The sequence below is a fragment of the Anser brachyrhynchus genome, assembly GCF_964034855.1.
Source record: "Anser brachyrhynchus genome assembly, chromosome: 2".
In the NCBI taxonomy this organism is placed as follows: Eukaryota; Metazoa; Chordata; class Aves; order Anseriformes; family Anatidae; genus Anser; species Anser brachyrhynchus.
This window is the reverse complement of record NC_137695.1, coordinates 35,036,925-35,049,344: the sequence shown is the minus strand read 5'-3', so window position 1 is coordinate 35,049,344 and position 12,420 is coordinate 35,036,925. Positions and strand designations below refer to the sequence as shown.

The 12,420-nt window shown below is 36.7% G+C and overlaps 1 protein-coding gene across 9 annotated transcripts in view; it reads right to left on the bottom strand.

The window, feature by feature from the left end:
- Positions 1-12,420, bottom strand: part of PALS2 (protein associated with LIN7 2, MAGUK p55 family member) — a 51,571-nt gene that overhangs the window by 8,853 nt on the left and 30,298 nt on the right. For 4 of the 9 annotated variants that reach the window (XM_080577884.1, XM_080577882.1, XM_080577883.1 and 1 more), the window contains 5 exons: positions 11,994-12,115; positions 6,988-7,140; positions 2,571-2,723; positions 1,830-2,057; positions 521-652 (listed from right to left, as the gene is read on the bottom strand). In XM_080577884.1, coding sequence (XP_080434010.1) covers positions 521-652; positions 1,830-2,057; positions 2,571-2,723; positions 6,988-7,140; positions 11,994-12,110 — 783 coding nt within the window. In that variant the 5' untranslated portion in view covers positions 12,111-12,115. The remainder of the gene's footprint in view (positions 1-520; positions 653-1,829; positions 2,058-2,570; positions 2,724-6,987; positions 7,141-11,993; positions 12,116-12,420) is intronic. The other 5 variants (XM_080577885.1, XM_080577887.1, XM_080577879.1 and 2 more) reach the window with 3 other exon arrangements.

Below are 12,420 nucleotides of genomic sequence, written 5' to 3'. Positions count from 1 at the left end.
AGATTATAACATGTTATAGCTTACCGACAGTGACCACCACTGTGAAAATAAAAGGTACATTTTCTCCAAAATAAATATTCTTACCCCTCTTCAGATCCACAGGGTTAATTTCCCTCTCCTCCCTCAACTCTGAGTTCACAGGAACAGGTCCACTTCTTCCCCAGTCACTGCCAGGGAGGGCTTACCACAATTTACATAGTCAACCTAAGACTTTATGCTAGAAATTATCCACTTATAACTGATTTTGGAGTATCTTATGACTTATGATACATGAACAAAGGCATATAAATAGTAGTAACAGCAAAAACACAGTGTTATGTACAATTTAGATATGATTGTTAATATTTTGACTTAAGATACTAATAGCTTGAAATTGGATTACACTAAATATTTGTTCTTGTATCTACTATTAAAAAGAAGTAATTCATTATTTAAAGAGTTTATATTTAAAGAGTTTGTTATTAAGGCAATTAGTGAAGCTCTTTTTTTTTTTTTCTTTTAAACTTATTTATTTACCAACCTGCCACCAATTTGGATCTTCACGGTTTACGATCTGAAGAATTTCTCCTTTAGAAAATTTCAAACCTGCTTCTTTGCATGGGATGAGGTTGTCATTATATGGATTATAATCAAAATGACACTTCACAAAAACCTGAAATGTGGAAAAATTTACAATACTTACATGTTACAAAATACATTCTTACTAATTTACCTGTCAAAGCTAAATAGTGTCTTTATCTACAGCATAACATTTTTGACATGATCAGATTTTCATTTTACAAGTAAAATGCAAGCTATAGGAAAAAGAAAAAAAAAACTGGCAAAGTACACCAGCTGAGAAAGGAGAAATAATCTGCAATACAAACCTTGGTTGAAAGTGCTTCATAACAAAAATAAAAAGCCAACTGCTCAATTTGGGCAATGTATTCATGTTTGCACTTCAGTGTGTCCAACTTTAGCATTCTGACTTTAAGTTACTTAAAAATATATACATTACTCAAGGTGTGAGCACTGTCCTCAAGGTTTGTAGAATCCTAAGAATTAATTTTGCCATGAACTCAATGTTTGAAAAGAAACAAGATATGTGACTGCTTAAGACTCAAATTTGATGCAGGGGAAGGAACAGTGAGTTGCATCAGTGGATTGGAAGCATCTTTTGACTTTTTTCTGTCAGCCAGGAGAGCAAAGGAAGCAGCACACCTGCCTCAAACACAGCACAGCAGATAGCGTTTGCTCAGTGTAAGCATAGTCTATTATAATCATGGGCATTAAGACCCACTGTCTGAAGGAGTCCCACAAGATGTTTCAAATGCACTAATTTAGAGCAACAAATTACTTCTGCCGTGGAGAAACTGACAGTCTACAGCAACAACAAAAGAATAAGTAATAGCCACCATCCAAGTACCTTCCTAAAGTCACTGAATTCAAGCTCATCTGTTGAATTCAGTGTGTTTCTGAATTCCACGAAACATTACCTGGACATTGGTCATGTTATAAACACACACACTTCAGTGCAGTTTAGTGTGATTGTGGCTAGGTTCTTGGAGGTCACTGGATGTCACAGAAACATGCTTGGAAGCATACAGACACTTAACAATCTTAGATACTAACAATTTTTTAAGCAGACTGATGTGGGGTGTCACCTCAATATGCTGAATAATCCCATTTCCAATGTGTACTTAAAGGCAAATACAGGTATTTAGCCCTTCTGCTAGCATTAAATGCACAAAATAAACAAAGTGTATCTAATACAAATCTTAAAATAAACTTATTCAGAAAATACCAAATAGAAGTTCTTTTGACAGAATTGTTAGAAACATGCTACTGACCTGTTGAGGAATAACAGTGTCTCTGTAGCTGGGGAGAATCTTCAGAGTGACACTGCCACTGATATTTTTCAGCAGTTCCTGCAGTTCTTTTGGATTGTTTCCAACTTCATGGCCATTCACCTCTTTAATAATGTCACCTACGTGCAGAAGACCTTGTCGATCTATCATTCCGCCATGGAGAATTCGTGCTATTACCAGATCATTGTTCTCAACTCTAAACGTAACACCCTGAAAGAGGTATGTGACACCTAGTTTACCATTGTTTGAATTTCAATTTCATTTTACCTTCATCTCAAGCAAAATTACATAGCTCTGGGATACTCCTATCTCCCCCAGCGAAAACAGACAATAATAGTTACTATGATGTAAGAGTTTCTAATACACAAGTAAGTATCAAGTGACACAAAAGGGCTTTCAGACAAGGTTTTCATATGACTGAACAATGACTGTATTGTTCTTGATTGCACGCAGTCCTGACATTTTGTATCAAGACCAAACAGATGTTGTGTTAGTCAGTTATGCTAGCAAGTAATTCTACCTAACGACTGCCTGTTCACTAAGCCATAACTTCCTTGAGAGAACACACAAATACCTTCCTGTTTCAACCTCTTAATACCCATCCAATCACCCATTAAATTACACAACATAATAAGGGTAAGACTTAAAACTTAATGCAAGATATAAGGCACACACAAATGCTTTCACTCACATTTTAAATTAAAGACATCTTCAGTCACTTACCAGTGGTTCTCCTGCTCTTTTGTGAATTCCAAGAATACGAATAGCATCTACTGGAACAATCTGGTTGTTCACTGAAGAATTATTGACTTCTGGGCTAGAAGGAGGGGAATCGTAACATTTTGAAGCCACAATATCATGTGCTTCCAAGAGTGACTGCAAGGGAAAAGAAAAAACCTTTTTTAAAAAACATGGAATAACCATTTGTAAAAGGGTTTCGTGCTGGAAAACCACTGAAACTACCCTTTGAGATCAAATCTTGAAGCTATTATTTCATAAGGAATACAGCAAAAATCAATTTTCACGTTTGTATGAAATGTAAGTAACTCACATGGCCTGCTAACCCTACTAGCTTGGCAAATCTGCTCTCTTTTTGTAAATATAAGTGCTTCTTCTTAAGAAAGCATAAGAGAAATGTAGTGAATTTGGGAGGAATATTCCAGTGAACTTCAGGGAAGAAGATGGAAAGAGGAGTACCTACAACAGTGTTTCACCTAATGAAACAGTATCCAAGCAAACGCTTTAAAGTAAACAAACAGCCCACTGCAAAAAGATGAAGATAACTCATCATTAGATACGTGTATGTAATGTAATAAAGTTTTCCTCCACAGTAATTTGGAAGTAACTCTAAATTAAAGATAATTACAGATATGTAAGGATTTCTAGCAATCTGCAGAATGAGTGCTTTCTGCTTGCATAAAACCAAGGCAGAATTCTAGCACCAAATGAATCCAAGTTGACAGAATTCACATTTGGAAAACAAGAGTTCAGACTTTATACTTACAGTTAATGGTGTTTTTATCAGTGCACATATGTAAGTACAGACCAAAAGGAGGAGATCCAAATAAATATAATCATCTTTGGCAGACAATGAAATTTAGACTTGATTTTCTGGTAAAAAAGGAACTTTAAGATTTAAAGAAAAGATCTGTAAGGCAATATGCACAGGTAGAACAAGACAAAACTTGTGAATTAGAGAGCAGAGACTTTCTGTCTTAAAGAGGAAAAGGGACACCCTTCAGCCACCACATATCATAGCTCAAGATAAAGGGTCTGTGACACACAGTCTCTCTGACAGAGAGAGGAAGAAGAAAACAAGCAAGTAGGAGAGATGTCTATTAGGCCTATCTTACCTCAAATAATATAGACAGCTTTGTTTCAAACACTGACCTGAAGAGGTATGGTCATGTTCGATTACTGACTGGTATCAAATAAATAGGTAAAGAGAAGTCACAGAGAACAGGACGTCACAGGGCCTATGGTGACATGCTCATGCCAAAAGAAAGCACAAAACAGTACTAAAAAATGGAGTAGGTGGACAGGCCTATGAGTTTAACAATTTTGCTGCACAGTCTGCTCCATCCTTCTGTAAGTCACCTCTAACCTAACAGTTGTGCAACCATGTTAGCGTAGTGCTAAGCTCAACATGCAAACCTCCAAGTGTCATTTCTGAACAGTCATTTTAAACTGCCTACCACGTAATGACCCTACTGATATTTCAACTTGAGATTAGAAGGAGCTACTAATTCACGGATTCTGCCCCTGCCTTTAAGACTGTAAAGACAGCTGCTTATTGTGGCTGCTCTGATACTGTGGACATAAACCAAATCAAATGAAATAGGAAAAACAATAATTTATTTAAATCAAGCAGCTGTCAGATGGTAGCAATTTCTAATTCTTCATCATACAAGACACATGCAATCCAGAAAACACAGATCTTCATTTGCCAATGTTTTCAAGCATAATTTTTGGATCTTTCTACGTTTCTAAAATGAAGCCAACTAGTATCAGCTATGTTTTTTGACACATTAACACAGACAAAACAAGTAGATGTACCTATATGACACTTTCAGTTTTCTCTTTTGGTCACACGCTAGTAAAAAATTGTTCCCGAAACTCCTGGCCACAAACTACTTATTTTCTTGTGTAGCCTCACACATGAGCATACTTATACAGCTTGCTGCCCTTAACAGTTATATAATTTATGGATTATAATCTGATTCACAGCCAAAAAAAGTAGTAAGCAAACAGTCTGTGCCATCCTTTTCAAAATAACATGCTCCATAACACTTTTCAGTTCTTAAAAGACTCATCCCATCATTCGCATTCTGATTCTATTTATTCGCTCAGTTTCATGGATGAGCATGAATTCATTCAACTGCTACTTAACCATCTCTTGATCACAAAATCTTTTTCCTGCTATTTCCATGATGGCTGAGTCACAGGGGGACTATCAGGGACTGTAAACTGCTGCCCATAATTGTAAAATTATTTGAGACAAGCAATACCATTGATTTGGAAAACATAGAATCAGCCCTTAAAACAGCTACACAGTAGTAAACATGAAATTTTAAGAGAGCTAAGTTCTTCATGGTGGCTTGTTGTACGTCTTTACTGAAGTGGAGACAGGAGGCAAATTACATTTTGTGTAATTACAAGTCACATGGAATTTTTTCTTTCTTCCTTACAGATCCCTTCTTGCAGAATTTGGAATATGTCTCCCTGGAACAAATGAAGCAGAAAGGATAGCAATTCTGTAGTAATTAGTTATTTTTCTATTTCCTCTTTAAAGAAGGAGACATAGAGGCTCCCCAAGACTCAAAAAGAGAATTGTATCCACATTCTAGACTGCAAATTTTCTTAGAAGTTCTTCTAGAGTGGTCATTACTATGATATCAGTTAAATAAAAACACTTACTTGAAATTATGCAACTTTGCCCTTAATTGGTTTTAATGCCTGCCTCCAGATGGGGAACAGCAGCACAAAATTAGGGGCCAAAAAGTACACTCTAATTTTAGGCTTCCAAACTGAGTAACATCAGATCTATTTTTACAAAATCAGTAGCTAGCTGCTTTATGGCTGTATGCAGCAGCCCAAACTGCTCATTGTTTCTGCAAATGAGACTAAACGTCTCACAACAAGAACTTGTAAAATAAAAAAATACAAGATTAAGCTGATTCAGACTTCTTTTTAAGTGAACTCAGTAATTCTGACAGAGTGAACGATACTTTAGTTCTCAAAGGCAGCATTTAACTGTCTTAGCCATTAAGTAGACTTTTTTTTTCCTTTAGCTTCCTATCTGACTCTTTGCGTACCATCCAGGTTTTGCAACAAATGAAGTAGGGAGCCCTAGAAATAGCTTACTTCTCTCACATACCCATGACTCACCCACTGGTACAGAGAAAAAAGCAGGCAACTTTGCTCAGAGCATGTAATAAACACGACATGAATTTTTAAAATAGGTTCCAAAAGAGAATCAAAGAGCATAACAGTAAGTCTGATATTGATACTAAACTAATTAGAAGATCATGGAAACAAACAAACACACAGAGAATGACTGAAATATTTTTGCATTGTAACTACCAGTTCCTCCAAACTCATCCTCTCCCTGTCCAGTCCCAATTTCTACTAAGGGGATCTGCTTCAGATCAAAGACTGATTTGAAGGTTCATTCAACAGTAAGTCTCCAAATCATAGTCTTTGATCCCTTAGTCACGATGCCATTTTGGACAAATAAGAATGCAAGCTAGGCCAACATAATATTCTCCAGAGCAGGCAGAGGAACTACCAGCATTCACAACAGCTACTACATTAAAGATTGAGGTGTTAAAGTGTTCCCTATTTCCAGCAGGCCACAATACAGCTTGACAGCATTTCCCGTGTCTATCTGTGTTAAATGGAAATGCACCTATAACATAAAATTGAAAACTTTTTTTTTTTAAAAAAAAAGCCATATTTTTTAACTTGTACACCCAAAAATGTTTCTATGACTCTATACCTGTCTGCCAAAAGCAGCACATTTATACTTTGACAAAAGGTTTGCTTATGTTCTTATAAAGGAAAGTCTAGAATCCACCAAGGATTTACAAACCCTAATCTTCAAGAGGCAGTATGGAAACTGATAACAGAATGGCAGTTATGAAAAAACACCTCCTTCTGACAAGTATATGTCAAAATTTCATGTATGTTAAAGTACAGCAAGAGTGAAAGGGATACAGAGTTGTAATTTAAGCTCAGTGCAGATCACGTGGCATAAGAGTGTCGAGTTCATTCACTTTGCAAACTGTACATCTTACACAAGTATGAATGCAAAAAGCTGAACTCAACTGCAGAATGGACTGTATCAGGAACTGAGACCACCTGGAAAAGCTAAGGATGAAGCCTTCGAGTAATCTCTAGTGTGCATATAGAAACTCCATGTTTGTCCAAGACTACTGTAATGGAGACAATACCACAAATTAAGATGTACTTGAGGTGATACCAAAGACTAAAATAATGCTCATGTTTAACCCCATGACTAGTTCTTTACCATGCATTCAGAGTAAAATCCTATATTAAAATTGGCTACAGGTCAGTTTAATTATTAAACTTAGATCTGTATGTGTACAGTGATAGAGTGGGTAATATAAAGAGGTGGCACCTGAAAATGAGGCTCCTTCAGTATTCCAACCAATTCTGCAATATTCTCATCTTTATTTATTAAGGGACTGATGTCTTCAAGAATTTCATTCACCAGCTCCAGGTTGTTGTCACTGACAGCCTCAAGTTTAGAATCTTCTAGTCGCTCATGAGCCTGTACGATAAAATAAATACGTAAGACTATGATGTAAGTAAGTTTCAAGTAAATAGCACTTGCAATTTATAAACCTTTTAATTATTTTTGATGCACCTTTCAACAGGAAAGCAGCAACAGTTACATATAGTCTAATACATACATTTTGTTTTTATAAATGCTGAAGGATTTTGCATCCTTAACTACAAGACACAAAAAAGATTACAAGCAGCACCTGTCAGATATGCTTGCCTGTCCATACTTCCTATAACCTCCATGCTATCTACATACATCAAACAGTCCTCTCTGAACAGTAGCATGCCTCACATCTTTTCTGCTTCAGAACCTAGTACTTGTGTACTTTCTAGAAGGACAAAAAATAAATACAGGATCTGCTCAAAAAAATATAGTCTGCATTTGAGAAACATTTACCTGAAGCTCCTCCTACTCAGACACCTCTGAATGACAAATTCGACCAGAAAGACTGCATAACTAAGGGAATTCTGAACAAAGTCTGCAGCAAAGAGGAATAACAGTACGTTGGGCTGCACGGGTAAGCGTTGGCAGCAGTCTGAGGAAGGTGATCCTTCCCCTCTGCTCAGCACTGGTGAGGCTGCACCTGGAGTCCTGTGTCCAGTTCTGGGCCACCCAGGTCAAGAGAGACATGGGCATGCTGGAGAGAGTCCAGTGAAGGGCCACTAAAATCACAAACAGACTGGAGCATCTCTCCTGTGAAGAAAGGCTGAGACAGCTGGGAATGTTTAGCCTGGAGAAGGGAAGGGGTCTCACCCACGTGCAGAAATACCTGAAGGGAGAGTGCAAAGAAGACAGAGACAGGTTCTTTCCACTGGTGCTCACTGGTAGGACAAGAGGCAATAGGGACAAACTGACACACAGGAGGATTTGAACATCAGGGAATATTTTTTTAACGTGAGGTTGACTGAGCGCTGGCATGGGCTGCTCAGAATGGTGGTGGAGTCTGCTGCCTTGGAGATATTTGAAAGACGTCAGGATATGATCCTGGACAAGCAGCTGTAGGTGGTCCTGCTTGAGCAGGGGCATTGGACAAGGTGACCTCAAGAGGTCCCTTCCAACCTCAAGTGTTCTGTGATTCTGGGACTACTTTTTCATCTTTCTAGAGCTATTGCTGCAGATACAACCCTTTCCTAAACATTGCAGGCACTTAAATGCATTGAAAGGTAGAAGATTTGAGCTGCAAGAGAAATACCTCAAACTGAAATGCTTTGTTTATTTTAGGCAGCACTTTACCAAAAATTAGGGACTAAGAGGAGGCCAAAAATAGCTAAGACTCTCAACACATTCTGAATTAAGAGTTATTTACAACACTGTAGCAACAAGAAGTTAACGATTGCTGTGGCAGGTAAAACACAAAAAATAACGGATTAATGTAAGACTCCTCCATATATACTTCCCATATATTTATAATCTGTGTGTGCACATATCTACTTGCTTATCAGTGCTTCAAAACAGATGTTAACATAAAATTTCGCTAAATCCAATAAACTTTGTTCCCTGAAATCAACTGGGTATTGAATCTTACTTCGCATCTATAAAATGCCATTTCTGGAGAAACAATGATCACTGGAAAGGCTAACTTTACATGCAGAAAGGCATTTCAGACATTCCCCAACACCCTCAAACCAAATGACCATGATTACAACATTCATAGGGAGCTTGGCACCTACACACATCCTCCTTAGTAAAGGAATGCTATTTTGTACATAACATGTACAGTAAACAGTATGGTCTTTTAGAAGTTCCCTTGTTTTACAGCCAGTAGAAACCCAAATCTATTGACTTTTAAACACACTCCCAACTTTTGCAAGATTAGAGAATTTGGGTTACATCTTTTCCTACTTCTTTTCTTTAAAATGTTACCACTAACAAGATGCTTAATATAAATACAAATATCCTCACCCTTCACCCCAAAATCAAGGCTATGAATATATAGCAGAACAGAAAGTTCATTAGTCAACAACCTCTCATCCTGTACTATGCTGAGGAGTAGCAGAATATGGAATAGTATGAATATTTAAAACAAAAAGGAATAGCAAACTTAGATACTATATTCTATTTCAGTTCATAATTTCAGAGATGCTAAACCAAGTCTTTAAATTCATTAAATGTTCAGGTAATAAGGATTTTGCCTTTAACAATCTGAAATCCTAAATACTGGACACCATCTGTTTATAGATTAGTCACAAGATGTTTCCTTGGTCTAGGTTTGGCATACACCTGATATGACGTAGGCTCTGCTACAAAAAGCACTGCATTTAGTGTGACTGCAGAATAGATGAAGTTTTGAGGTTCAAGAGACAATCCAGGAGAATTTTAGTAAGATGGTTAAGTATCAAAACTGAGTAAAATTAGCTTATGTTTCAAATTCAAGAACTGTCTTCAAAAAAAAGCATAACAATTCTAAAAGCTAGTTAGGACTGACCATAAAACATCAATAAATGACAGGAAAATGCATTTTACAATGATTTCAGTTACTTCCCCTTTCCCCTCAAAAGCCCCTTGAAACATATTTACTTAGGGACATGGTTTAGTGGCTAACATTGGTGGCAGGGACATGGCTGGACCAGAAGATCCTGGAGGTCTTTTCCAACCTTAATGATTCTATGAATTTATTCTATATGTAAATTGGAAAAAAGTTCATAGGTAAACACAAACTTCAACACAAAAAACCTACCACCCACTGAAGAATGGAAAGATACAGTAAATGAACCGTCTCCCAAAAAAATGAACTGTAATATCCACCTTAATACCTTTATTCTTGACAGGAAGAGAGTGAAATTACTTTAATGCAACTTTAAAGGATTAGCCAAACTTGGCATTGCAAAATATTATAAGCATATACTATCCTTATTAATTGCCTTAATACTTTAAGGGCTGAAAAGAAAAAGGTTTTTTGTTTGTTTATTTTTGTCCTTTTTGACTACAATATAATGATTAGTCTTAATAGCAGACTAACTAAGTGGAAGTTTTAAACTAAAAAAAGGGTAGGTTTAGGTTAGATATTCGGAAGAAATATGGTGGTGGGGCACTGGAACAAGCTGCCCAGAGAGGCTGTAGATGCCCCATCCCTGTAAGTGTTCAAGGCCAGGCTGAATGGGGCTTTGGGCAGCCTGGTCTTAGTGGGAGGTGTCCCTGCCCATGGCAGGGGGGTTAGAATTAGGTCTTTAAGGTTCCTTCTAGTCTGTGATGCTATCATTCTAATCAAAGAAACTGAAAAGTCTTTGACATTTCTGTCCCTGTCTGAAATGAATGTGCACAACTAATCTGACCATCTCAGGGTCCGGCGAGAATTCACTATTCTGATAAAACTAGCTCTTCTAATAGAAAAACAAGGTTGATACATTTTCAGAGTCAAATGTGTATGTATGAACTACATACACTTCGTGAAATACGTTATCGTTTTCATTCTTGTCCTTATTTAGCTCTGCTGGTTAGGACTGGGGTTTAGGGTTCAATTCCGAAATAATTACAAAAGAAAAAAATGAGTGTGGTCATGCCATATGGACACAGTTAAACCTTTCAGCATTCTAGATAAAGCAAGTTTATAGCTAGGATCTTGTCTGTTTCCTTTACAAGCACTTTTTTTTTTTTTTAAACATCTGCTAGTCGTTAAATTCCCCATAATTGCAACTGGCGATTAATGTACAAATTCTTCGTAAGAATAAATGCTTTGCAATGAAAATTTTCTTCATGATAAAATTTAAAGATGAAGTATGTAACAGATACTGAAGCTGGAAACAACCGTAAGCAAGAAAGTGTTTTAACTTACTCCAGTAAATTTAGTACACAAATTTTCCCCTCTGCAGTCATCTCACCAGCAGATAAGACACTTCCAGTATTTGTTAAGTTTATTGCTATGCAACTTCTTCCATTTGTAACCCATGGTTTTGAACAGTTAAAGAGAAATGAATTCTTATATGAATTCTTATGAGATGTTTTCTTTTCCAGATATTTTACTGAGCAAAATCCATGCACAACAATTCTTTAGCTTTACAGAGTATTTCATGGCTGCCTGGAGGGCATCCCTTCAGATGTCTGTTCACATTAAAGTGATAGCTATATTTAAGTTAACTTTTTTTCTCGTGTAAGGAACTTATTTTTATGAAAAATAACAAAGAATGTAAGGGCTGTATAATATTGACTGCATCTCCTTGTGATAAGCTACATTTTAATTTCAGAATCCAAAGAATTTTTGTAAACATTATCCTACATAATTAGTAGTACTGCCATCTAAGAATAAAATATTTGCATAATTCAAGACCACAGCTAAGAATAGTCCACATCATCTGAGCGCTGCTAACCAAAGGTCCCAGTATTACTCTGAGATCTAGGAAAGGGCCTGGAGAGAATATTCACTGGGTTGAACAGAAAGCCATTTTGAGCCAAAGAAAACAAGACCTGTTTATGCCATGGGGGAAAGAAGGTTATTGCTCTCACTTTTAATCTTTAGCAAAAATGCTAGAAGTGGGAAGGCATATGGGTTTTGCACACAACGGTAGTCACAAGACTATATTAAAACCAACTACTTCTAATTCCAAGCATTTTGATGTTTTCTTCATAAATAATTTTAACACATTATTTCTGGAGTCTCTGAATTTTTCTTTCTCCTCTAGATCTTCCATGTCAAGATTTTACTTTTCCAATAAATCACTGTGCGCAGAAATTAGATTATATCAAATATGCTACATCTGTTTTCAAGAACTCTTTCAAGTCCTTTAACAAGACATACCATACATAAAAGCCACTGCTGATACCTCAAATCCATACTCAGTGTTCACACAATAGTAACAATTGTAATATTTCCAGATTCTACTCAGAGCAGTGAGTTGAAATACCTTAGCAAGTGATCTTACAATAGGGTTTTCCATAATTCCTTTGAGAAAAATCAGGTCTATTTCTTCAGCGCCTGTTGATGTCGGCAGATCAGTAAGGTTATCCAGTACCTGCTGCATGGCTGCTGGTAAGAGGGAAAAAGAAAAAAAAAGTAAGTACTGACCAAAATAGCCTTGGATAAACAGCAAAAACTCTGGAAAACACCACAATATTAAAATTAGAATTTTTACGCAGCCAACTACATACTGAGAGCAGTGGAAAGAATGGAAAACTATTGTCTTATTATAATTAGAAAGAGGGAGGTAAGGTATCTATCCAAATCCTTATCACAGACAACTTAAATCCAGGACCAGCACATTCCTTTTAACATTCACTACTATTGAAACACCGAGAAAAAAAAATCAACAAGTATAAACTACATATATGATA